This window comes from Podarcis erhardii (assembly GCF_964252035.2).
Source record: "Podarcis erhardii genome assembly, chromosome: 6".
NCBI classification, from domain to species: domain Eukaryota; kingdom Metazoa; phylum Chordata; class Lepidosauria; order Squamata; family Lacertidae; genus Podarcis; species Podarcis erhardii.
In genome coordinates this window covers 43,012,406-43,038,631 of record NC_138510.1, presented here as the reverse complement: position 1 = coordinate 43,038,631, position 26,226 = coordinate 43,012,406, and the positions used below count along the sequence as shown (strand labels likewise).

The 26,226-nt window shown below is 42.7% G+C and overlaps 2 protein-coding genes across 10 annotated transcripts in view; both read right to left on the bottom strand.

Annotated features, from left to right (window-relative positions):
- PLEKHA6 (pleckstrin homology domain containing A6) overlaps nt 1-5,987 on the bottom strand; it is a 194,986-nt gene extending 188,999 nt beyond the window's left edge. For 4 of the 9 annotated variants that reach the window (XM_081866314.1, XM_081866318.1, XM_081866305.1 and 1 more), the window contains exons 1-3: nt 5,443-5,986; nt 3,892-3,968; nt 134-191 (exon numbers count right to left, since the gene is read on the bottom strand). In XM_081866314.1, the coding sequence (XP_081722440.1) occupies nt 134-191; nt 3,892-3,968; nt 5,443-5,528 (221 nt within the window). In that variant the 5' untranslated portion in view covers nt 5,529-5,986. Of the gene's footprint in view, nt 1-133; nt 192-3,891; nt 3,969-5,442 lie in introns of all 9 variants that reach the window. The other 5 variants (XM_081866313.1, XM_081866304.1, XM_081866306.1 and 2 more) reach the window with 2 other exon arrangements.
- Nucleotides 5,988-20,145: 14,158 nt separating this feature from the next.
- On the bottom strand, nt 20,146-26,226 carry PPP1R15B (protein phosphatase 1 regulatory subunit 15B). The gene is made up of 2 exons (XM_081866341.1): nt 24,478-26,226; nt 20,146-20,399 (listed from the first exon to the last, which is right to left on the bottom strand). The coding sequence occupies exons 1-2, from the start codon at nt 25,747-25,749 to the stop codon at nt 20,208-20,210; spliced, it is 1,464 nt and encodes a 487-aa protein (XP_081722467.1). The 5' UTR covers nt 25,750-26,226; the 3' UTR covers nt 20,146-20,207.

The window sequence follows — 26,226 nt, the reverse complement described above, 5'->3', positions numbered from 1 at the left end:
AAGGCACCATCTTGGCTCCCCTTGCAATAAGAAAATAGAGGAGATGAACCCCATCAGTCCTAAAAAACCAAACAGCACTAGATGAAGTAGGACCATCATCTTGGCTTATCCTAAAAATTAGCAACTAACTTACTTGATAAAAAAGATTGCTCCATTTGACATGGTGTCCATCTCCCAGCCTTTGGGCATCTCTGAAAAAAACAAGGACAAAAGCTGGCATCAGTGACTCATTAGAAGTGGGGAACTCTTGGTTTGACGGGGGGGGCAGGGAGGCCCCCATGTTAGTCACTATAGGGGTGGCATTATGAAGGAGGAAGACCTATATACAGTGGTACCTCGGGTTACATATGCTTCAGGTTACATACGCTTCAGGTTACAGACACCGCTAACCCAGAAATAGTACCTCGGGTTAAGAACTTTGCTTCAGGATGAGAACAGAAATTGTGCTCCGGCAGCGCAGCAGCAGCAGGAGGCCCCATTAACTAAAGTGGTAACTCAGGTTAAGAACAGTTTCAGGTTAAGAACGGACCTCCGGAACGAATTAAGTACTTAATCTGAGGTACCACTGGATCTCTGGCCGGCAGCATAGCAGTTCTACACACTGAGGGGCAAACTAAATGTTCTGCAAGAGATCCAGAGTTGGATCACCTGAATTATTTTAATTTTTCAAAAAGCAATTGATTTGGATCAGGTAGGTTTGCCATATTTCAACAGAGGACTCCTTCAAATAGAGGCTTGCCCTTGGTAAAAATAAGACACATGACAACCGTGCCTTGGAAAAATCTATATAGGGTGGGATATAATGAATCACCATAGAACAGCATCAGCTGTTGTTGAGGGTATGATTGTGTGTGTGTGTGTGTGTGTGTGTGTGTGTTTTGTTACTGTTTCACCTCAAGTGTACTAGAATTTGTTAATATTTCAAAAATATTGCTCTCCACCACCCTCAACACATATTAATTTGAAATGGTGTTCCTGACTGGACCCAAAACTCAAATGTAGGCTGCCTGTCTTCAGGGCAGAGTTTTAGTTCAGGAGAGTCTTCTGTAGAATAAAATTTGAAAAGGGTAGTATGGCTATGTTTTTCCCCCACCCTCAACTTTCACAGTTTATATTTGAAAGGACAGCCACAGGTGAACCCTGGGGAGGGAGGGAGTGGGATCCTCGATGAAAGAGGCCTTCCTGTCTGACAACTCTTCGGCTTCCCAATTACAAACCTGATTTTCAGCTGTGTGGAATGTTGCATCTCAGGAAATTTCACCTGAAACCGACCCATCTCCTCCCAAATCACGCACTGGCCTTTGACTTTCAAAATGGTACACCAGAGTATCTCTTCTTATATTCTGCTCCCTTCGAAACCAGGAGCAGGGAACTTGTAGCCCTCCAGGTGTTGGTGGGCCATAACTTCCATTATCTCCTGCTGGGGCTTATGGGAATTACAGCCAAATAAGCTCTGAGACCATCTTGGCTGTGAGTCCTGGAAGACCTTTTCCCACCTGGCCTGGGAAGGCGGGGACCTGACTGACTCCAGCTGCAAAAGCTGAGGCTGCTAAACAGACCCTTGGGCTGGGGTACTGTTTAGATGAGTTTTGTTGGTGGAGGATTGGTGCTGTTAGATACACAAAAAAGTAATATCACTATCTGCTAAGTGTACATAACATTGTGCCATAAATTGTGGTTTCTCAAATGAGTATTGGATTGTTTTTATTTTGATTATATATTTTGCGGTTTTGCATTCTGGTTTTGTTCTGCGAGCCGCCCTGAGATATATAGGACGGTATATAAATTCATACCTTATGGATTTTAGATTTAACCATGAAGATTTGGCTGACCTGTCGAGAAGGAATAAAAGCATTGCTAGGTTGGAGCTTCCCCGAGATCTGCTCTTCAGCATCAAAGGAAGGAAAATAAGAACAAGATCAGTAGAAGACAAAGTAAAGTGCATGTATAAATATGAAGAAGACCTGCAGAAGGGACTTGGAAAAGAGTTAAGAGTCTCGGACAGAAGATCACCAGGTTGATGGACTATATGGAATTGACGAATGACTGGTAGTATCCGAGACCAGGGAGAAGAGATGGTGGAAGAAGATTGGAAAAACTTTAAAGTTTATTTTTAGAAATAGAAATATTGTAAAATTACTGAGTGTTAGAAAAATGTTGGAATGAAATCTTATGGCTTTAGTAGAAATGTTATAAGGAGTTAAGCATAAATAAGCATTATAGTATTAATGGAAAATAAGGGTAAAAATAAGTTAAGATATTTATATGACAGAAAATAGAGAAAGATGGAAAGGAATTGCTGAAACAATTAATAGAAGTGGAATACAAAAAGGGAGGTGAGAGGAGGTCGATGAAACAAGGGTATGAAAGATAGAGTACTGAAATGGTATGATGTATGTTTTTAAATTGCTTTTGTTTTGTTTTGTTTAGGTCAATGTGTCAATGTTGTGTTTTGTATTGTTTATATATTGTATTGTATTGTTTTTTTCCTTTCTTTTTTTTCTTTTTGTCTTTGTAAGTTTTAAAAGTAATAAATTATATATATATATATATATATATATATATATATATATATGGGTTTTGGTGTCCTCGGGATCTACGAAAGCAAATATATATATATATATATATATATATATATATATATATATATATATATATATATTCAGCAACAAATAAATTCACTGCATGCAGACATCAGGGACTTTTTGAGACTGGGTGGTGCAGTGGTTCAGATATCAGATGGGGACTGAGGGGGACCCAGATTTAAACCCCAACTCGGCCATAAAGCTCGCTGGGCAATCTGGGGTCATTTCATTCACTGTTCCTCAGCCTATTTTACCTCAGAGGGTTGTTGTGAAGATAAAATGGGGGTGGAGTGGGAGAGAGAACAAGAACCACAAACACTGCCAGAGCTTCTTGCAGGGAATTCCAGAATGATTTTATAATTTACTACTGCTACTACTAATAATATCATCACTATTGATGCATGGAGGAGGAAAAGGAAGCAGGCGATAAAAAAAATAGGAAGGCTTCTTACAATGCCATTCATTACAAAGTGCAGGCTGTTAACAGGCAAGCCCCACTCGATTCCTCCAACCATATTGGAATGCTTGAATCTTCCTTTCTCTGATCTGGCTTGTAAAACTGATGGAAAGCTCAATTCGTTTTTTACATCCATGCCAGCAGCTTCTATGCTCCTCTCAGTCCACGTACAGGCAAGCAATATTTTTATTTGCAGCCAGCTTCACCTTACAGCACCCCACTCCCATAAGCTGAACCCAATACACTCTAGTATCTGTGTCTGTCTGGTTCTGGATATTGCATGAGACTTTTAAAACGTTTGTCACTGAAGGGTATTTCAAAGGTCATGGAAACACTTGTGGATGGAATGTGCATTTTAACCATACTATCTGTCTTTCCTCAATACATTCAGCACTAAACAGCAAAGTTAATCTTTCTCAACAGAACTTTTAAAACTGGAAAATTCATGGCATCGCTACAGAGAAAGTCCCTCTCCTGCGTCATCTGCTTGCAGATTCACCTCACCCAAAGTAAAGTCATTTACACCTGAAAATGGACATCTTTTTTTTAGGGTGTTATGTACCTATGTCCTGATGCACCTCCAGGTATAGATCATAAATCTCAGTTTGATACACACAAAATAAAGCACATGTGTTATCCCTGCATAAGCAAGTGGCATTTATTGAACCAATGTTAATCGGTTTCGCCTTGGATTCCCACTATTTTCCAGCACTTCTTTGAAAGAAATATCAGATACTATTCTAACACAAATAGTGTTGGCCAAGAGATGTTCTGTCAGTGAGAAGAAGGGAGGATAATTATCAACAGAAGAAGACAACTATTGCATTGGAAGTAATAGCATCTCCTTACCTGACCAAGTAAAATGGCCACTCTGGATGGGACAACCACTGCCTGGGTGTGTCCAGCAAGTAGATTTTGTTTCATCGCTGCAAAGGTCAAAACAATCACACTTAGAAAGTTTTAGGGTTATCACCATATTCACGAAACATCCCCAACCCAGGGGCCAAGAGTAATCCAGATTGCTACACTTTGGTATGAGAGCATTCATAGTAGGGTAGACTTAAGGCTGACTTTGCAGTGGCTACCAGAAGGAGAAATACAGCTGTACAGCTCAATAAAAGGTGCCACCTGTGGGCTCCCTGACACCTTTGCCAAAGGTTAAGCCATAGACTGGCAGTCTACTGTGTGTCAGGGAGGAGGAGAACGTCACCCAAGTCACCTTGAAATGCCGGAAGGGCAAGGGAAAAGGTATCCCATATACGAAGAGTGAACTCATTATGGAAGTATGGAACCTTACATAGCAAAAATGGCATAATCTACACACAAGAGGGAACTACCACAGGGAGAGCAATGGGGGTTGAGCATGCTTAGTGGGCACAGGATGCTGATTTGACGGATGAAGAAAAGATGAAAAAATGGTGTGATGGTAGAATGGAATATCCTGGAAAAGAACCGAACAGACCACTCCATACTGCAACATTTTGGTGAAGTTTCCACTTGCAATAGTAATATTTAATTTAGATACAGCTTTATAATGTTTAATTTGTTACAGGTTCTATATTCTCAGTAATCCTGACAACAAGCTTGCAAGGTAGGTCAGCTTTGTCATCCCTGTGTTGCAGACATCAGGGCAGAAGCGGGGAAAATTTGTTTGCCCAACGCCACCTAGTGATCTTGTGACAGAAACTAGATTTGAACTGGGGACTTCCTGGTTCACAGCTTAGTTCATGGGACGCCGTCTGGGAGGTGAGAAACAGCAGCCTGAGAACCCTACAGCAGCAGGTAAGGAACATTTCACAAGCTGAGCTAAGGACATTTTTAAATTTTATTTTTCTATGAAATGCTGATGAACATCAGTGATGCAGTACACAAAACAGGAAAGAGCCAGCAGGTTCTCCCCAATGAAAGTTTTGTAGTCAGATCATATAAACAGAAATTCAAAATGCAGTTTAGAGTTGTAATCCTAAAAGACATTTACAATCACATGCTTAGAATGGATGGAACTTGCTTCCAAGTGATTGTGCTGAGGATCAGGCTGCAAGTATTCATGTTTCTTTTTGATAATTTTATTGTTCTATCTTTTTTGCAAACTTTTTGAGGATTTCTACCAACAAGTGGTGTATACGTTTTATGAAATGAAACTAAATAAATAAAGTGTCCTTTGCCAAAGTGGCCTACGACCGCTTGCTCTGTGCAGTGACTTAAAACTCAATCCTGCCCTTCTCTTGTGCGAAGTGTTAGCATTCTTTCGGATTGTCTCTCCACAAACACACATGCCATTCCCACCAAAGAGTTGGCCCAGAAGTCTATGCACCTGCACCTGGCACAAACGGGGACTCCTCCAACCATCCACAGCTGCAGGAAAACCACAAACAACAACAGAGCAAGAACTGAACATACTTGATAAAGAAGATTCTCCCGTCTCTGCAAACTCCATAAGTCCACCTGCCAGGCAGGTCGAGCCAGTCAATGTCCTCGGTGGCCATAAAGCCCTTTCCACTCACTGCAAAATCCACCAAGAACAGGGAAGAAAAAGAGCCAAAATTGCTCCCCCCTGCACCCCTGCTTTCAGCAGGAAGGGACAGTGGCTGGGGTGCCTAGTCAAGAGAGCACAGATACCCAGCCCACCTGAGCCAGTCCCACCAGGATGCAGGCTGCCCAGCCCTTCCACAGAAACTCTTGTTTTTGCTGCAAATAGCCCAGGAGGGAGGAAAAACACAGCTGGCTGGTTAACCCTTCCAAGGTCCGCTTGTTGATCTTCCACCAAAAACCTGGAGCACCACAGGGTCCTCTCCAGCAGCAGCAGCAAGGGCAGACATGCTAAAACTGCCTGACTGTTTGAGAAGGCAGTTTCTTTCCTCCACTGCCTACTCAACCTAATTACCACAAATTAACTCTGGGTGAGGAGCGAGGGAGTTCTGCAAACTGAGCCCCGTGTCTGTGGTTCTCGCCTTCAAAAGCAGGAGGCATCTTCTGTCTCACCGTAGTCATCAATTAGAGCTTATTCACCAGGAAAGGTGGGGTTTGAGAACTTCCCCTCCATGGAGAGAGGGAGGGAGGGAGGGAGGGAGGAGGAAGAGGTCATAAATGCCTGCTTATCACCAGGGGCATGTGTTCTAAGCTCTTATACCACAAGCGGGAGAATGACAGCCTCACTTGTGCACTTAATCCAGGAGAAGAAGAAACCTGACCACTAGTGGAGCAAGGCATAACCAAGTGGCCAGGCTGCTTTGCTGAAGCATCATCACAGATCACAGGTGTCTGCTCCCCTGCCTAGACTGGCACAAACCAGTTTGCCCAGAGCTACTGGAATATGGCCCAGCTGCTGGGTGTGGGGGAAGATGTCCAGTAAACACACAGCATGGTAGTGTTTGCTTTTGATGCTTAATTGTAAGATTATAGTTCTTTCAACAGACAGTCGTGTGGTTAAGGTCACATTCACACCATCCACTTAAAGCATGTGGCCTTACCCCAAGGAATATTGGAAACTGTAGTTTACTCCTCACAGAGGTATAATTTCCAGCACTCTTAGCAAACCATAGTTTCCAGGATTCTTTAGGGGAAAGCCATGTGCTTGAAACATGCTTTAAATATATGCTATGCGCTTCCAGACTGGTGGCACCCAACACAACCCCTTCATGGCTCCTCTGCTGTTAAGGTACGTGTAGAATTGCCATTAATTGCCATTAATTCTCCACAATTCAGAGGCATAGAGCTGGTGTTTCTCGCTATGTTTCATCCACACTAGTGAGTGCAGGATATCTGTGTGAGTGGTGAAGGTCAGGCCACATCCAGATTACGTGTTTATTGGGCATTCATCCTGATATGTTTGCACAACATTTGCAGGGAGGTTTAGCACACTGGTAACAGTGTGGAAGCACCCTCAGCTCACCTGAACACATGATTTTAAAACTGCATTTAGAAATGTGTGCTAAATTACGTTTGCAATTAAGTACCATTACAGATTACCACAGAACCTTAAACATTTTTTAAAGCATGTTTTACCAGAGTTACCAGAATTCAGAAAAGAACAGTCCCCCCCCCCCCACGCGACATGGTTTCTTTCCATTTAATAGCTGCGCAACAGACAGAGCAGACTAGCAAGGGGCATTTATTCCAGTATGGAGGTGTAGCAATGCAGTAAGAACATCAATTGTTCAATTTCTGCCTATACTGCTGCTGTTGCAGGCTTCTAGAAGAATAAATGAGTTACTCTAGATGAGGAGTTGTCAACCTGGTCCTACCGCCCACTAGTGGGCGTTTCAGGATTCTAGGTGGGCGGTAGGGGGTTCTACGGCACAAGCTGAATCCTCTTTCCATTGAGCACAGGTGGGCGGTAAGGAAATTTTACCATTAAGAAAGATGCATTAGTGGGCGGTAGGTATAAGAAGGTTGACTACCCCTGCTCTAGATGTTTATGCCCAATGGCCATGAGCCATTGTACTTAGCCATGAGTACTTAGAGTTGGGGAGGGAGCATGGCTTAAGACCCATCCTCCTGACATCAACATTGCTGCTATTAAATGCCCCAACAGCATACAAATCAATCTGGCTAAGCTGATTCAAAAATACACACTCAAACCCCGCTCACGCACAAAAACAATTCTTACTACAGCCAACCAAAGACAACCAACCACACCCTAAGCCACACCCAACCTCTCTCTCCACCAGGGAAATACAAGTGAATAGTAAGAGAACCCATACAAGTAACGCTGACACAACCCCTCACACACGCTAAGTAGAATAATAGAAGCATAACCACCCAACCCCACTCCCCCCTTTTCTTCTTCTTTTTCTTCTTCCAATTCATAAACCAAGAACTTACACATTGACCACTAATAATGAAACATATGTTGTAGATATTTTCCACATTTATTATGTTATTTTTGTGATATACAAATGACATGAGAAAACTTGGTATACTTATTTGTGTAACATTATTCTTGTTTATAAAACCCAATAAAAAACAACAACATTGCTGCTGTTTATTGGGATGGAGTAGGCACACCAGCAGAAGCACTGGAGTGTCTCTACCAGTGTACCTCTACAACTGTGACCTCACCACTGCCCTGCCCCTGCAAGATCCAGCTACGGAGCAGTTAACACACCAGCAGCAACACCCCATCATAATGAATGCTTCTGGCCAGGAATACATATTGAACCTCAGTTGCCCCATTTCCCAGTGGAAATAAAGATACCGCTTGGGTACCAAATCTTGAACACCACACTTTTGCATGAGTCCATTAACTGATGGCTTACAATTTCCCACATTCAAAACAGTACACAGTTTCATAGAACCGAGGATAATAAAGAAATATGATGAGTCATGATGACATATAACCCAAGCTATGAACCAGTCCTGCCAACATCTGTCTACATACAATCTTACTGACGTAGTATCATAGACATGACTAAGCCCTATGGCAAGCTCCATAGGAACTACCCTGTGCCCACATGTATTTAGTGCATCAAGAAGGCTTAGCTTGTACCAGTGGAGCTTTAGGTTCAACCCCTCTCCAATGGGAACTCAAATGTCCAGTTGCTACAGGTTCTGAGTGATTGTCAGGATTAATGGATGAGTACATAATAGCTCTATTATTTTTTTAAGTATCATATTTTGAAACAGGATATTAGGTCCATGGATTCCTTTAGCTGGGATAGCTCAGTTGGTAAAACATGAGACTCCTAATCTCAGGGTCCTGGGTTTGAACCCCATATTGGGCAAAAGATTCCTGCATTACAGGGGGTTGGACTAGATGACCCTTGTGGACTAGATGACCCTTGTGGTCCCTTCCAGTTCTACTATTATATGCTAACCATAGCTGTCAAGTGTCCCTTATTTGAAGGGACAGTCCCTTATTCCAGCGCCATGTCCCGCTGCTGTCCCTTATTGATGGATGTCCCTTAAATGATGTCCCTTAAATTTCAAAGGAAGCAGCTCCTCTCCCACCCTCCCTGCCAGCCAGGGAGGAGGGAGGCTCCAACTGTGTTGCTTGGCTGTGTTGCTCACCCAATAAGAAGTCTAAGTACGACTGGGGGTGGAGCTTGCATGCCTTGTGTGTGGATAGTTAATGCAAGCTGAGGGGTTTTTTGAATGCTGGACGCCATTTTGTTGCACGTGCTGCTGCAAACTTTGCAGTGCAAAGCCCAGCCGGAGGTTGAGGCTGCATAGGCCTTGTGGTGCATGTGATTCAGATTCTATTCAGCTGAACCTCTGGTTACAAAGTTCGTTGGACAGTGTTCTCGAAGCTACCCAGCATGAGTTTGACCAGACTGCAGGAGGACAGGAAGACGAGTGCCTGGAACAGGTGAGGCTGCAGGTCCCTTATTTTGGCTGCTGGTCCCTTATTTTCAAGGCTGCTGGTCCCTTATTTTCAAATCTGTAAGTTGACAGCTATGATGCTAACCCTTTCCCCTCTTTCTTAATTTTAATCAGAGGGGAAGCATGTCCCTTCCTGTATGAGTGGCAGACTTTAAATTTCAGAACTCCCCAATATCCCTCTAACACTGGGCATACACTGTCACTTTTAGATGGGTTTGTTTAAAATTGGCTAGATGCCTGTTCACAAACCAGTTTTTGCAATTTGATCTGCTCTACAATTCTCTTTAATTACTAACTCTAACATGGTTGTGTGTGGGGGTTTTTTCTTTCTAAACTACCTTATGGATATTTCTGCTTAAGACATGCTAGACATACAATTAACTAACACACACACATTACACATTCTAGATCATTAGCAGCTAATGACTGCTGTCAAAATATGGGTGTCCAACTGTTGCTTCTAGAATAACTATAAATCAGAACACAATCACCCCACACTCTCAGCCTAGCATACCAGGTTGTGGGTGGGGTGGGGTGGGGGGTGAGGGCAATATTAGCACCATTTCTCCATAAGAACAAAACTGTTGGTTTGTGATTCTGGTTTAAGAATGAACTTTCATGACGATATTTGTCAAATTAAATTGCTGTGATGTTTTTAAATATACAAGAAACAGAGAACAAAACCCAGTAATATTGCAGTAATGCTGCCTTTGGAACAGATTCCCCCCTTTATGTTTTAGCTTAGCTGCAATTCATAAGTGGTTCTGCAACATCAGCAGTACAAGGGATCATCTCATAATCCATCCTGATCCTATTCTGCTTCTTTCTTTTTTTAAAGCAACCTCTTTAAAACAAAAAACACATTTTCCAAAGCAAAGCTTCATTTTCTACAAAGCTGGCTATGCAAATGCTTTCAGATGAGTTTTGCTCCTTTGAGTAACTTCCTTAACTAGTTGAGGTTATTTGCAAAGAGAGAGTGAGTAAGAGCACACAACGGTGGCAGGGGAATGAAATCTTCAGAATGGCACCATGCCCCAGAGTGATGACTCTATGATGCTGCATGCACACAATGCCCTTTTGCCTACACCACTATGCCAGCAATAAGAGGTAAAGGTAAAAGACCCCTGACAGTTAAATCCAGTCGCAGATGACTCTGGGGTTGCAGCGCTCATCTCGCTTTACAGGCCGAGGGAGCCGGCGTTTGTCTGCAGACAGTTTTTCTGGGTCATGTGGCCAGCATGACTAAGCTGCTTCTGGCACAACGGAACACCGAAACCAGAGCAGCACACGGAAACGCCATTTACCTTCCTGCCGGAGTGATACCTATTTATCTACTTGCGCTTTTTGGCATGCTTTTGAACTGCTAGGTTTGCAGGAGCTGGGACTGAGTAACGGGAGCTCACCCCGTCGCGGGGATTCGAACCACCAACCTTCTGATCGGCAAGCCCAAGAGGCTCAGTGGTCTAGACCACAGCAAGGCTGTCAATTGCAATTGTCCAATGGAAAGCACTCTGAATTCTTACTGGCCATCTGGAGGGCTAAGGCTTTGCACAGGCAGAATTTTGCCAGTTAGAATACACCAGTCAGAACCAGGGGGATATTGAGGCTTCACCATCACGATGTGTCTATACCAGTATTAAATCCAGAGAGCTGCTTCTTCCCACTCCACCCTGACAAAGACAGGCCAGTACTGAGTGATACAAGGCATTTTCAAGACCCCTGAGATGCTTCACGCTTTACGTTGCATTTATAATAAGCATATATAAAAATACAGCATGTGTGCAACAAAGGTGTGTTTAAAAGGCAAGGGATAACTGCCATGATGTGTCCCAATTGTAGCCCTTAAGCCTTGAGGGTGGAACTACCTGTTCTGAAGCAAACCTAAGGATCACAACACCATGTTTTCCTTGCAACGTAATAGTGGGGACCTGAGGGAATTTGCAGAAGAGAACTAGTGCATGGAACAGTGGAATTAATGTGTCTCTCTGATAAATCTCACCATGCTCCTCTATTTATTTATTTTGTTACTGTTTTCATAGGATCATAGAATCTTAGAGTTGGAAGGAACCAAAGGGTCATCTAGTAGTCCAACCCCCTGTGATGCAGGAATCTCAGCTAAAGTATCCAGGGCAGATGACCATCCAACCTCTGCTTAAAAACCTCTAAGGAAGGAGGTTTCCAACAGATAAGCTTATAAACCAGGCGAGCCATAGTAGTGGTGCAGTAGGTAGCCACTGAACTTAGTGGTCTTTTGCCTGTGGGCTCTTTAAATTGTAACACATAATACTTCACATACTTCAAAACATGACAAACCAGCCCTGCTGTTTGGTTAAGTACCCTCTACTGAGTGGGGTCTTGGACTTCTGTCCCCAAGTCCTCTTGAGTTTACCACTGAAACCTGGCTGAAAGTGGGGGGAACTAGAGGGGCATTAGCAAGGATGAATCAGTGGGGAGGGTTAATGTTTATTATGCACCCTGAAGCTGTGTCCTAATCTAATCCAATATCAACACTAAAGAGGCGGTACTGAGTAAACAACACATTGGATTGTGAAGGACTTTGACACATTCTTTGTGTGTGCTGTTATATTTCAACTCATATAGAAATGCAAAGACAAGAACATATCTATTTTGTTGCTTTTGGTTTTTAAAAATCTCATTTCACTTGTTCGAGCAGTTTAGTCACACTGGTGTGGAGAGGTGCAGAGAGGCCATGAGGCAAAGTGGTTAGACTGGGAATGGGGAGATCCACGGCAGCAAGGATACTCATCGCTAAAAACTGGAAAACTCAAGATCTACCCACACTGGAAGAGTGGCAGATGCAGCTGATGGACTATATGCAACTGGCCGAGATGACTGGCAGAATCCGAGACCTGGGAGAAGAGAGGATTGAGGAAGACTGGAAGAAATTTAAGACGTATTTACAAAAACATTGCAATTTGGCTGAATGTTAAGAAGGATGCTAGATTATAAAAAATTGGCCACCACTAAATTAGATTTGAATTTGATGATAAGTGAGATTAAAGAAAACATAAATTTTTTGGAGAATTGCTAGATTATATTTAAATGAGTGGATATAAGATCGTAAACAAGTTGATAATTTGCTTGGAAAAACCTTTTTACGATGTAAATGGGAGCGGGAGACGTGAGGGAGTCTAAAGAAGTGATGAAACCACGTTATGATATAAGTAAGGTTGTTTATTATTTGTGCATTTGTATTCAAAAACTTTAATAAATATTTATATTAAAAGAAAAAAAGGGAATGGGGAGATCCAGGTTCAAACCCTGACCCAGTCATGAAGCTCACTGGGTATCCTTGGGCCTGTTACAACCCCTACGCTTAACCTACCTAACAGGGTTGCTGTGCGTGTAAAACAGGGGGGAGATAAAAATGTACATTATCTTGAGTAACTCAGAGAACAGATTGGATAGCAATGTAATTAATAGTAACCTAAATGCATTACCTGGAAAACTCACTATCAACCTGAATCTGGACCACTTCATGCAGCATTAGAACTGTGCAACTATGTGGTTCATATCAGTCCACATTCTCATATCAGTGACGGTTACACCCACACACAATATATAACATTATCCATTTGTCTCCTATCAGAAGTAGATTTATGGGAGCACAACTGGTTCACCTGCACTGGGCACTGAGAGGAGAGGGCACCACGGGGGGTGCCTGCAACAATGACTTAAAATGGAAGGCGAGAAGTGGGGGCACCGAATTTTGGCATTCTACAGGGCGCCACTGAAATTTGAAAGCCCCAAATCCACCGCTGCTCCTATGCTAACATGGAGGTGGACTTTTTCATTGCTTGTGCCAGTGCTGTGGAATGCTAAATCAGTGAGCCCTGTTCTAGTAATTTGACATCAGCTGTGGCTCTAGGCTTGCCATATGTCAGGAAAATTCCTAACATGTCCTGATTTGGGGGTGTAAAAATGGTGTCAAGGGGAATTTTGCCGAACTGGCAAAATGCCAGGGAAAACCCAGATGTATGGCACTGCAATGGAAAAAGTATTGGAAACAGCTCAAAATGCTTAAAATCACCAATTTCCTTTAAAAAGCTCAACAACTTTGAGGGCGTCAGGAATTTTTGAAATATGGCAAGCCTATCTGACTCAATGCAAGGCAAGGCCTTCTTAAAATGTTGCTCAGCTCCTCATGAGCACAAGGCATTTTTGCATCTGGCCTATACACTTTCAAGGCATGTGGGTTGTGGAGCAAGCTCTTCATTATTTAAAGGGTTAGGTTGTGGCAAGGGTGTGAGGAAGAATGAGTGAGTTCTCAAGAATGAGCAAGTGTCAGGGTGAGGTTTCTCTTAACAAGAAGACTGGTGCAGCCCAGCACTTAGAAGGAAGAAGAGACTGGACCAGATTGAATTGGAAGATGACGACAGCAAGTGGCTAACTGGACTTGTTTGTCAACCACTCAAAGAGTGCTTCCGGAATAAGTGACGAAGAGAATAAACCAAAAGCTCTAATCTTATGCACACACACACCCCATGCCAAGAGAAGGAGGAAGATTTGCTAACTGGGCTCAACCATTCATTTGTGATGGCAAGAAGCGTTCCATGTTACTAAACAAGAGAATGAATGGAGAGAAGAGCCATTCAACATAGGTATGACTCACCCTCTGCTGGTGATGGACAGACATAGCACGTTGAAAAAAGAGGATTATTTTCTGTAGTGGTACAACAATTAATAGGACATTTCTTGGGTTCCAAGTTCTTCAGTGTCAAATTAGCAGATGATTTCCAACTCAGTAGCTTCAAGCAAGAGTCTCCTTATGAAACTTTTTTTTTTAAGTACAGAGCAGACAGACCATAATTTACATGCTAGAAGATGTTCAAGTTAAGGAGCCATTGATGCTGCAGGTCCTGTGGTAGTATTTTTCAAATAAAGGCAGGGGGTGTAGTTAGTTGCAGGGCTTGTTCCTGGTTTTGCATTTTCAGTTAGTGACCCATGTGCAAGTAAATGGGGGGGAGGGGCTTGTCTTTAAGCAAAACCTGTGAAAGGGAGGGTTGTTTAAGAGTACAGCTGTAGGGCTTTGATGATGCAGCTGGAGATGTTTTAGATAAGTACCGTAGGTGATAAGCATTACCTACTGATTCTGTTACTTTCTTTGCTGCACCAGTTCTGTACAAGGCAACTCTTCTGAAGGACTGGAGCAAATACAGTCATATTGCAGGGCCCAACTGTGCTGTTGCTATTTGTTAATTAATAAAGCTATTTCAACAAAACATAAAAATAGTCATGCACGACAAAAATATGCAATATAACAAACCCATTTAAACAACACAACAATTAAAAAGGTTAAAACAGCAATTAAAACAGGAGGTTCAAGTCAGGCAATCAGAGGAATGCTTGTCTAAACAGGTGTGTCTTCCAGAGCCAGCAGAATGCCACTTCTGATGGGACTTCTCATATTTCAGCAGGGAGACCATTCCACCACCCTGGTGCTACCAGTGAAAAAGTCCACCTCCAAGTTAGCATAGCATAGGAGACAATGGGTTAATGTTGTGTGTTCTGGCTGGTAGGTAAGGTATACATAGTACTTAGTCACTGCTCCCATCAAAACATGTTGTGGCATCATCAGAATTATGGTTCCTAATGACTTAAAGTCCACCACTGTGTGGAAATGTCGATGCACAAAGCTACGTCCATGGTTGTCGGAATATTTCTGGAGCTCATGAATGAACTGAACATTCCTCTTCTTAGTGTTTGATGTTGCTGTTGTTAACTAAATTTGATGTTAATGTTTATTGGAAAACAATAAAAATCAGCTTGTTTTTAAAAAGGCATGAATATTTATATGTGAATGACCACACGGAGACAGATTTGCAATTGTTTAGTTAAATATTTTGGCTTTTGAGCCCAGCCTTGGCTGGGGAGGGCGGGGTATAAATAAAAATTATTATTATTATGATTGCTTTTAAGATTTTTTATTTATTAATTAAATTTGTATACTGTTCTTCATCTATAGATTTCAGGGTGGCTCACAACATAAAAAAATACAATATAAAAAACACAGAATAAATAATAAAAATAAGAGCAAAAACAAATCAAGAATTCCTCACTCCCACAACACATTTAAAAGGGTAAGTAAAGGTAAAGGTAAAGGGACCCCTGACCATTAGGTCCAGTCGTGTCCGACTCTGGGGTTGTGGTGCTCATCTCGCTTTATTTGCCGAGGGAGCCGGCGTACAGCTTCCAGGTCATGTGGCCAGCATGACTATGCCGCTTTCTGGCGAACCAGAGCAGCGCACGGAAACGCCGTTTACCTTATTGGGTGGTAATCAGCTAAAGGCCTTCTTGAAGAGGAACATTTTCACCTGACACCTAAAGGCGCCAGGAGAACCTCTCTAGGGAGAGCATCAGCACTGGATTTTGTAACTAAAAGGTGGCTATTGCCACCTTGTGGACATAGTCATTTTCACCTTTAGATACACAAACCTCACCAAATCTAGCTTTCAGCCTTACAATGCTGTGTGTGCATGGTGTTTTTATTCCCTTGAGATCATGCTTTGTGAAGGCTTGTGATGAACATAGATTGGATTAACCCTTTCCCTTCCTTGGTCCCCATATTCTGTCATTCCAGTTTTTCAGCATCTTGGGCCATTTCACACATTACAACTACAACTAATCCAGAATGCAGCAGCTAGACTGGTGACTGGGAGCGGCTGCCGAGACCACATAACACCGGTCTTGAAAGACCTACATTGGCTCCCAGTATGTTTCCGAGCACAATTCAAAGTGTTGATGCTGACCTTTAAAACCTTAAACGGCCTTGGCCCAGTACACCTGAAGGAGCGTCTCCATTCCCATCGTTCCGCCTGGACACTGAGGTCCAGCGCCAAGGGCCTTCTGGCGGTTCTCTCACTGAAAGAAGCCAAGTGCCTTCTCAGTAGTGGCACCTGCCCTGTGGAACGCCCTCCCACCAGATGTCAAAGAGAAAAACAAATACAAGACTTTTCTTAGAAGACATCTGAAGGCAGTTCTGCTTAGGTAAGCTTTTAATGTTTGATGCACTATTGTATTTTAATATTTTGTTGGAAGCTGCCCAGAGTGGCTGGGTATAAATTATTATTATTATTATTATTATTATTATTATTATTATTATTATTATTATTATTACATCGTAGCAAACCTGAGTCTGCCATCAGTGTACACTCAGCAACCTATTCTGGATATCATGACAAATATGCTCCTACAAATCCAAGTGTGTAATTCACACATTACACACACATACAGTGTGAATTACTCCAAAATCAGCCCATTCCTACATAGAAACAATTTCCTAAACCTCAGACTTTTTGCTGATCTCACTTTGGTCAATTTAAAGCTCCTTGTATATTATAGAATCATAGAACTGTCCAGTTGGAAGGGGTCATCTTGTCTCAACCTTTCCTCTCAAGAAGGCATACATGCGTCTCCCACCCCCCTCTCCTTTTATCCTCACAACAATCCCAGTGAGGTAGGTTAGGCTGAGAGGCAGTGACTAGCTCAAGGTTGCCCAGTGAGCTTCCTGACCAAGTGGGGATTGGAACTCTGCTCAAGCTCCTAGTCTTGACACTTGGACCACTGTACCAAACTGGTTCTAAGTTTAACATGCCTTCTAGAGGACTTAAAGAGTTATTGGCACATTTTGTAGCATTTCATTTGGCTTAACTAGCAGATTCATTGTTTTCCCCACCTCTTCAGAGGCAGTGCTCACAACATGACTGCCACAAGGAGACTGAACTGCTTCTTCTTTGATATGATCAGAGATGGGCAGGTTAGTGGAGAGGAGAAAAGTGAACATCATGGTATTGGAAGTGGCATGCCTAGGAAGAGAGTCATAGAGGACAGGACACATTTTTATCCCACTTATCCATGTTAAAGCCATCTGAGCAGTTGGGATATATGCCCAGGGAAAGCAAGCCCTAGCTGAAGGTCCCACACAACCAATCAATTGGTGGGAGGGAGGGAACAAACGGAACCAATTTTAATAACACACTCATTATCAACCAGCTTTTGTTTAATACTAAATAAGCTGTTGTGCTGATTCCCAAATACTATTTTTATACAGTATATTGTATAGTATATAAGCGTTTTTCCACAGGCAATGGCAGTAATACTGCACAGCTCTGAAACCACCAGTTGCCCCCATTCTTCCATTACAGTAGCTATATATCAATAGTCCAGACAACAGGAAAGTAGCTTGCAAAGTATTTATTACTTTTACAGATTAGTTGGAAATTGTTTTATTATATACAGAAATATAACTTTAAATATAAAATCCCAATGAGATACAATCAAATTCACTTAAATCTGTATAAAGTGAAAGGTTATCTGGCTCTTAACTTTGCCTTCCTAAAACAATATAAAAATAAAATTCTGATCAATTACGGTTTTGATTTAAAGTTTTAGAAGTAGTGGGTTTTCATGACTTGCTGTTCAGAAAAAAAACGAGCTGAAAGACATACTTCATTGCCACATTTAGCACCATTAAATGTTTCTAAAGAAAGAGAATGGACTAATTCTATTTCAGGAAGTCTGCTGTCCTGTTTTTATGGCTTCAAATTGAGAACCAGAATCTCCTTTCTACCCAGTATTCTGCAGGTGACTAGTAAAAAACAGTAATTAAAATAGTATCAAAGTGGGAATATTTTCTATTTTCAGTGTAATCATTAATCTATAGAAAGATGACCCTGCCACTTTGTAATGAGCTGAACACAGGGAGATGGGAGATGCACTTTGCTAGAGAAAAGGGGGAGGCTACACATATTGCAAGCATCTATTCTCATATTACCTCCAAATGAATGCAACTCTTAAAAGAGAAAGATTCCCTTGCCCCTCCTCATTTAGCCTAATCCAGAGTTCAGATTTTACTTAGTCCCAGGGAAATGTATATAGGATTGCAGTCATAGCACAGATCCAGATCGATTAATGAAATTCTACAGCAGGCCACTGCTGACAACTCAACCTGCTTAAAAATACCACTTCAAAATAAACATTGTCTAAAATAAAGCATACTGTGAATGAAAGCTATAAAAAATCAGAAACACCTCTGTATCAGAAACACCTCCCTCCATGTGTATTGTATTGATTTGTTTTTGTAAAGAAAACTGCTTATCCAATTAGAATTTACAACTGAAAAAGTTCAGGGTATAAATAGGGCAAAATGGTTCAAATTAATGTTTGTGTGGCTTTAAATCAGAAGGAACAGAGCACTATTTTTAGTTGTACTATTAAGAGTAGCATACTGAGCTTTACTCCAAAATCTCTGGACTCTGAGCTATTTTATCTAGGCCATGAAGTCATTGTTTGTAATACAAACACGCATCCAACTCTTGGTAACACAAACAGAATTTTTGACCAATAGCTACATAACGTGATGCATCCCAAATCACATGAATGCATTAATAATTAGCTGCTGAATTAGACTTACAACCAGTTATGATGCTATTGTGAACAAATGCATTAATACTGATTTTTTTGTAAACATCATAGCTGATGGGAATTACAAATTGTTAACAACTAAATCTTATTTACTATGAGTGTAGATATATCTGTGTACTAGAGCAGACACTAATCAAATTAACATCTTGCTTTATTCTTTTCACAGTGCTCAGCTGATTATAGGTGCCTGTATGAATTGGGGTTGTAGCCAAAGGAATGCTATGTCACAGTCCCATCAGTGTAAGAATTTCCACTTGTGCCAATGATATTGCCCCCTAAATCTGTTGTAGGGGTTCCCCCAACCCTCCAGAGTAATTTGGGGATGGCATTAGGTGCAGGTGGGGGAGGAGGGGGGAAATCCAATTATATAAGCAGAATTCCTTGCACTAACAGGATGTGTTAGCTGGGCACTGTCCAAGAAGTATAAGCAGAACTGTCTTAGAATTTAAGCAATCCATTCTTAAGAGTGACACTACAGTTACCTTCTTTCAGCAGCCTAAATTCAGGTTGTTGATCATAAGAGACAAGTATGGTACAGTTTGAGAGGCAGATTATTGCAAATGACTTGGAACAAGCAAATACTTTAAAACTAAAGATGTAACAAACATGTATCATTCTTGTCTTTTTGAACATTAGAGACTGTATGAGAAATACATACATATAGGATGGGTAATGTTTGATTCAAGAATGATATACAGTGGAACCTCGGGTTGCGAACGTGATCTGTGTGGGAGGCACATTCGCAACCCACAGCGCCGCGTCTGCGCACCCATGGGTTGCGATTCAGTGCTTTTGTGCATTCGTGAGTGCCGAAACCCAGAAGTAACCCGTTCCGGTACTTCCGGATTTGGCACGGTGCGCAACCCGAATTCACGTAACCTGAAGCGTCTGCAACCCGAGGTACCACTGTACTATTATAAGATTCGCAATTTCTATTATACACAAGCTCTAAATAAAAAAGAATAGACTGCAATATGCAAACTTTAAATCAGAACTGCATTGATGGGTTCCAAACCCAATAAATATACTTCAAAATATTTCCCCTTTCAAAAAGTGCAAAAAATCCACACTCATACATTTGTCTGTCTTATATGTGAGAGAGCACTCTTTGCACATGCAGAGAGAAGCATCTCTGGATTGGCTTCTGCCAAAGCAGATACACTTGGCTTTAGAAGGGAACAGTTATGCACTAATCATGCCTGATGATACCAAATGGAGCCTGCATCCATACACATACAGCATTATCTGTTGCAGAGTACTGAGATGCAGCATTAAATTACTACTGCCCCCCAACTTTTACATCATGTAGGCAGCTGCCATTTTAATAAGAAGCTCATGTGTCATTAAAATGCATTACCCTTTTATTTTTATACTTTATTAAGGTGCTAGAAAACATAATTTCACAACATTTCCTGGAGTCTATTAAATATTCGCTGCCTGTGCTCCATTGTTAAGCAATATCCAATAGCAGCCTCAGTTTCTTGAATTCGTTTATGGAACCGGCACCCATCACGTGCAAATTCTTCCCAGGGTCCTTTCCGATCTTCCTCATTGCTCACATAATACTCAGTAACTTCTTCAAGGAAGGTCACCTACATGAGACAAAGTTAGATCAAATAATCAACTTGTATTTAAATAGCATCTATTTTAATTCTACATTTGTTTTTAAAGCACAGTAAAGGAAAAACATAAATACGCAGTTACCAAGTATTTATCACCTAGGTGACATTTGTGCAATACATTTTATTCATTTTCATGTGTATTAAAGAGATCAGTGCTTGTGGGTTAAGGGGCACAGTAGATAGCAGCTATGAACAATACTGAACCGCTGGCCTGCTGTTTTAATTAGGCTTGCCGGGCCTTTCCATTTGATCCACAAGCCCATTTTGGCCAAGCCACACCTACCCAACTTGTAGATAGTTATGAAGGAAGTTTCCAGACGTCATATGATGGAAGTCAACAAAGCTCACATTTAAATTCTGATGTGTTATGAAATCTTTCCCCAGCTTAACAAAAATGCACTCACAGCACTATAGACGAACACACAGAACCAATCTCGAATGCTGGTCTCCTTCCAAGGCCAGTATGAATCAACTGTGTCAGAAGAGACCATTTATTAAAAACATTTACGACTACAGTGGTACCTCGGTTTACGAACTTAATCCGTTTCAGAAGTCCATTCTTAAACCAAAGCCATTCTTAAACCAAGGCACGCTTTCCCTAAAGAGGCCTCCCGTCGCCGGTGCCCTTCCACTGTTCGGCTTCTGTTCGTAAACCGAGGTAAAGTTCACTAACGGGAACACTACTTCCGGTTTTACGGAGTTTTTATACCAAATAGTTTGTAAACAGGGCTGTTCTTAAACAGAGGTACCACTGTGTATGGCTGTCTGAGATACATCAAAGGAATCAGTCTATTATTATGAACTGCTGTGCAGACTAGGGCTTTTTCATCTTGCTAAGCAATGTCTTTTTCTTCCCATTCTGATAAATATTTTGTATTAATCTGAAAGGTTTTTACTTTACTGTGACCATTTAACTAGACCTAATAACGTTATTACCCTAGTGTTACTTGTGGATTTCTCTCTAAGGACTAACATGGCTGCTTGCCCTTTCCCCCTTCTCTTTAAACAGCACTGCAAATACTGCTTGTTAAGCAGTCTTAATCAACTATTACTTAGGCAATTTTACAGCTAGAAATTATGAATTTAATACTTTAATTCCTTAATCTGTCAAGATTAGAGCATGTAATACACACCCATACATATTTTATAATATCAGGTCCCTTAAAGTTTATAATAATCTTCATTCAAAAGGTGAGACACAAGAATCCTAGATAGTTACATCAGCTTCTGCCTCTGCTTTATGCTTTCTTGCCATTTACATCATTCCAAGGTATCCTCCAGGGCACCATTACCAGGTCATGTAACATTAAGGTATATATTGCACACAGATCCTTGTTCGTTTATTGTGTCACTAGAAAGAAATACACAAGGGGGTTGAATTTGTTTTGAGAAAAGTCACTGTGAGCGATTTACAGGGAAGGTTGAGTTAAAATGTGTAATTTCACCACTCCAGGGATTTCTGAAATTCTATGTTTGGTTAACAGAAAGGTAATCCATGTATATCTAGACACCATGAATTATTATGCATATTTTTTTGCTAAACATCCCTTAGTTCCTAACTGTATTGCAATCCTTAATATCAAAGTTCAGCTGGGCAAGGCAATCCCAACCTTGGCTCAGAACAGAAGTGGAAGGGAGAGACAAGCTGTTATGACAAGCTGGTGTTGCATTCACACCTAAATCAGTCAAATGCTGTCATGTGACAGCCCTTCAACCCCTCTCTGTAGCCAGAATGCCATTTTGGGGCTTTCTGAATGTCACCACTGGCAGAGATGCTGAAGGTGGGTGAAATAAGGAGCGCCATGCCAGGAGGGTTAGCTGAAGAGATGTCTCCACCCAGTCCAACATCCTTCACCCACCCAAGCCAGCCACAAAGGGGGCTTGGATTGCAGCCTATGACACCCACAACATAAATCTCTCAGAACACTGACCTTAATGCAAACCAAAGCTCAAGTAGCACATCAGGGTCACAGAGTTTTACTTAAATTGTGCAGATTTTAGAAATAGCTTATTAACCACTTTATCATTCTCATGTTATTGCATAGTCTACCTATATTTTCATACAATCGTAGACTTGTAAAGTTGGAAGGGACCAGGAGGTCATCTAGTCCAACCCCCTCGCTTTATAACAGGAGTCAGAAAAAACAAGTGTAGGCTGCAAAACTAGGCCTGGGAAGACTGGGTTGATCACTCTCTCTGTGTGTAACCAATCATACAGGATAATATAAATGAAATATAATATAAATTAGGAGGAACCATGCACCTGAACTACTTGGAGAAAAAGAAGGATTAAAAACTAAGTTATAGCCATTGCCTAGAATAGAATTTTGATCTAATTATAAATACTCCCTTTTAAATAAAGAAAACAACAGAAGTTTTGTGATAATTATCTTGATTTTGTTGTAACTACAATGAATTTTAAGGTAATACATCATGGGGAATGCATAAACAAATAGCAACACAACTAAATGAATGGAAAGTTCCAGCTTGTCCTAGCTTAAGGCCACTTGCCCTATTCCTAAATAGAGTAAGTTTCCTGATTTAAAAACACACAATGTATTTGTCAGTTCTGAAGACCCTGAAAGTGTTTATTCTGCTGCAATTACATGCACCTGCTAGATATTTTGCTGAGCAGCACAAATAACTACAGCAAAACAGACTGTTTCAAACATGACTACACAGATGGATAGATACTGCATTCTAATGTGTCACAGAAGAGTTCTCTTTTCTGAGGTTTCTACATTGAAGAGTGCTAAGTTTAAGTATCCACGAGGATTAACAATAATTTTGCACTACAGCATTCTCCTAGGAAAGCTAGGTGTGACAGAACAACATTAAGCAAACAAAGCATGAGTCAAGTAATTATATTAAATTCCTCAGAAAGCCATGGCAGCTAATCGTTGTTAGCCCCAAACAGACTGGAGGCTTGAAAGAACAGACTGGTGCACAAAGAGGCCCACACCTGCATTACTACAAAGCATTTCTAGCTTTGTTTCACATAAATCAATGGGATTTATCAAGGGAAGGCGGGGAGAGAATGGAGTCTAGGATAAAACAGAGTGGCTGAATTGTGACTGAAAGTAGAGGGTGCACAACTCCTGCCACTCACATGGAGCCTGTCACCCATGAGTCAACTTCCCATTCTTACAGAATCTACAATATGATACAATGCAATGAAGGGAAGGGAAGTTCTGAAATGCAAGGCAAGTACAGAAGTGGAAATAGTAAGACAAATAAGCATAAATAACTTTGAAACAAATTTAACCCCTTCATGTGCAGCTTTGTAATTTTAGTACTAACTTGCATTGTTGGTGCAATGCTAGCTTTGGAGGAAATCTCCATTCTTCTAAGAAACATGGTATAACGTGTATCCCATGCCCCAATACATACAGTGCTCCCAAATGTGATTTCACAATGTGTGCTGCAAGAGGAAGAGAAAGACAAATTCTTGCAAGGCATTTTACATTCTTATTCCAGCCACAGGATTAATTAATCTACAAAGCAGTTCTATGGAAATTTATCTTGGCCCCATGATAGCCAATTTGTGATACCCAACTTGATACTCTATTTTAAGCTCAGTCCTGGGCAAAAAAAGAGTGTACTATTTTAGGAACAATAATTTCAAAGAAGTAGAAAGAACAAGTCAGCTATGCCAGGAATTACCACAGTGTGACACTATAACTTTAGTAATTTAGGTCATAGTTCAGTAATGGGGAACTTGCACCTCTACAGATGTCATTCAACTACCACTCCATCATCCCTGACTTCTAGCCAAGCTGGTTGGGGCTGATTAGAGTTGTAGTCCAAAACATATGGAACGCCAGTTTCTCTATTACCGTTGTAGGCCTCCCAGAAGTTACTTTGGTATAGAATCATAGTATTGTAGAGCTGGAAGGGACCCTGAGGGTTATCTAGTACAATCCCCTACAGCCATATGTTTAGCTCTGTGGTAAGCCACTCTACAGGTCTATTGGGAAGGATACACATATATATTTAATATATTTAAATGGCACCTCCTGCTTGCATAATAAACCAATGTAAAACATACCTTTTTCTTCTTCTTACACTTTCCTCTAGAAAGGACACCATGCTTCACATTTTCTGTAACCTCAGTGTCTCTGTTATCAATCAGGTGCACTTGACAGCTAAGTAAGATGCTACATTGAGAGGGTCCAAGGCCTGTCCCTGTCGGTCCTTTCAAGCCACTTTTCCCTTTCTTTTCTGCAGTCTGAAACTGTGCCTTGAAATTGAAAGGGTTGTAAGGATCCTCAGCGTTACAGAAAGAGTTCCACAATTTCAAGTTTTCCGATTCATCCACGCTGCTGGACTCCCACTCATCTTCCTCCCAGGAACTTTCAGTCCACGAGGAAGTATCCTCCACCTCCTCTGACTCAACAGGAGGAGCTTCCTCGGGTGTGTTCCCAGCAGTTCGAACAGCTGCTGTGAAATTCCGAGGATCGTAAGGATCTAGGCTACAAAAGGAGTTCCACAAGTGAATGTTTTCCCCATCCTGGCTGGCGGCATCGGATTCGGAAAGGGAGCCTTCGCTGTCAAACCCGTCGTCGTCTTCATCCTCTTCACCGCCCGAGCCTTCTTCCTCCCCATCGCTCTCCTCCCCACTGCAAGCACCCCCTAGGATGTAATCGATCAATTTGTTAGGACACGCAGGCCTAGTGACCGCAGGGATATCTTGCTCTATGTCCGAGTCCGAGTCGGACGGGGCCTCGGAAAGACCCTCCTCCCCGCACGGATCCCCCGCACCAGGACGCCCGCAGGCATCCCCGGAGCCTGGGTGCTCCTGAGCTTCCTTCTCACGGTCATCTGCAGGCAACGAGTCTCTCGGGGCCCAGGAGTCCGGCTGCTGCTGCTGCTGCTGCTGCTCCTCTACCTCCAAGCTATAGTAGCCGCCGTCGGGGTCCTGCGCGCCGAGCCCGGCCTTGCTCCCGCGCAGATGCACCTGCTGGAGGATCTCGGGGAGCTTGGAGAGCGCGGAGCGGGGCTCGGGCAGTTCCTCCCAAGCAGCGCTGAGAGGGCCCGGCAGCGAGCCCTTGTCTGCAGCGCCGAGCACGTAGGTGGAGGAGGAGGCGGCGACCAGGCGCAGCTGGTGCTGGACGGCGATCAGCGGCGGCAGCCCTGTGGCGTGGGCCTCGGACTGGAGCCAGAAGAGCGGAGCGGCCTGGCCCGGCACGAGGCGCTGCAGCAGCTGCGAGAAGAGCCGCAGCAGCGAGAACGGGGCGTCGGCCTCCGGCTGCGGCGGCAAGGCGGTCGGGCGAGCGCCGAGGCGAGGGGCCGCCTGCTCCCGCTCCCTGCTCGGCTCCATGGTGACGGGTGCGCCCAGGGCTGCTCACCTCAGCGCTTCAGCCCCGCGTCGCCCGGCCGCTCCGGAGGCCTTTCGGGGATGGCTGAGGACGCGGCGGTGGCTTCTCCCCGGCTTGGGCCACGCCATGTTCCGTCCCGGCGGAGACCGGCGGCCGCTTCAGGGCTGGATGGGAGTCGCTGGTTTGAAGCGAGAGGAACAAGATGGCGGCGAGAGAAGGGCGCAGCAGTTAGGCCGCTGGGCGGGAAGACCCCTCCTTTACCGAGCGCAGGCGCACACGCAGCCCCCCTCAGCAAGCGCGGAAGCGAAAAAAGCGTCTCTTCTTGTCACCTGAAAAGGGAAGATTAAAGGCCGGGTGGCGCTTCGAGTAACATCCGGGGAAGCTCGATAGCAGTCGGCGGCTCGCAATTGGTTCCCTGCACACTCGCGGCCCCGCCTCCCTCGAGGGAGAGCGAGAGAGCGCACTTTGGTGACTGAGCG

Coding starts and splice junctions, on each gene's coding strand:
- PPP1R15B (XM_081866341.1), bottom strand. CDS start 25,749: ATGGAGCCGAGCAGGGAGCGGGAGCAGGCGGCCCCTCGCCTCGGCGCT. Junction 20,400..24,477: donor AGTGTAAGAAGAAGAAAAAG/GTATGTTTTACA, acceptor TGTCTCATGTAG/GTGACCTTCCTTGAAGAAGT.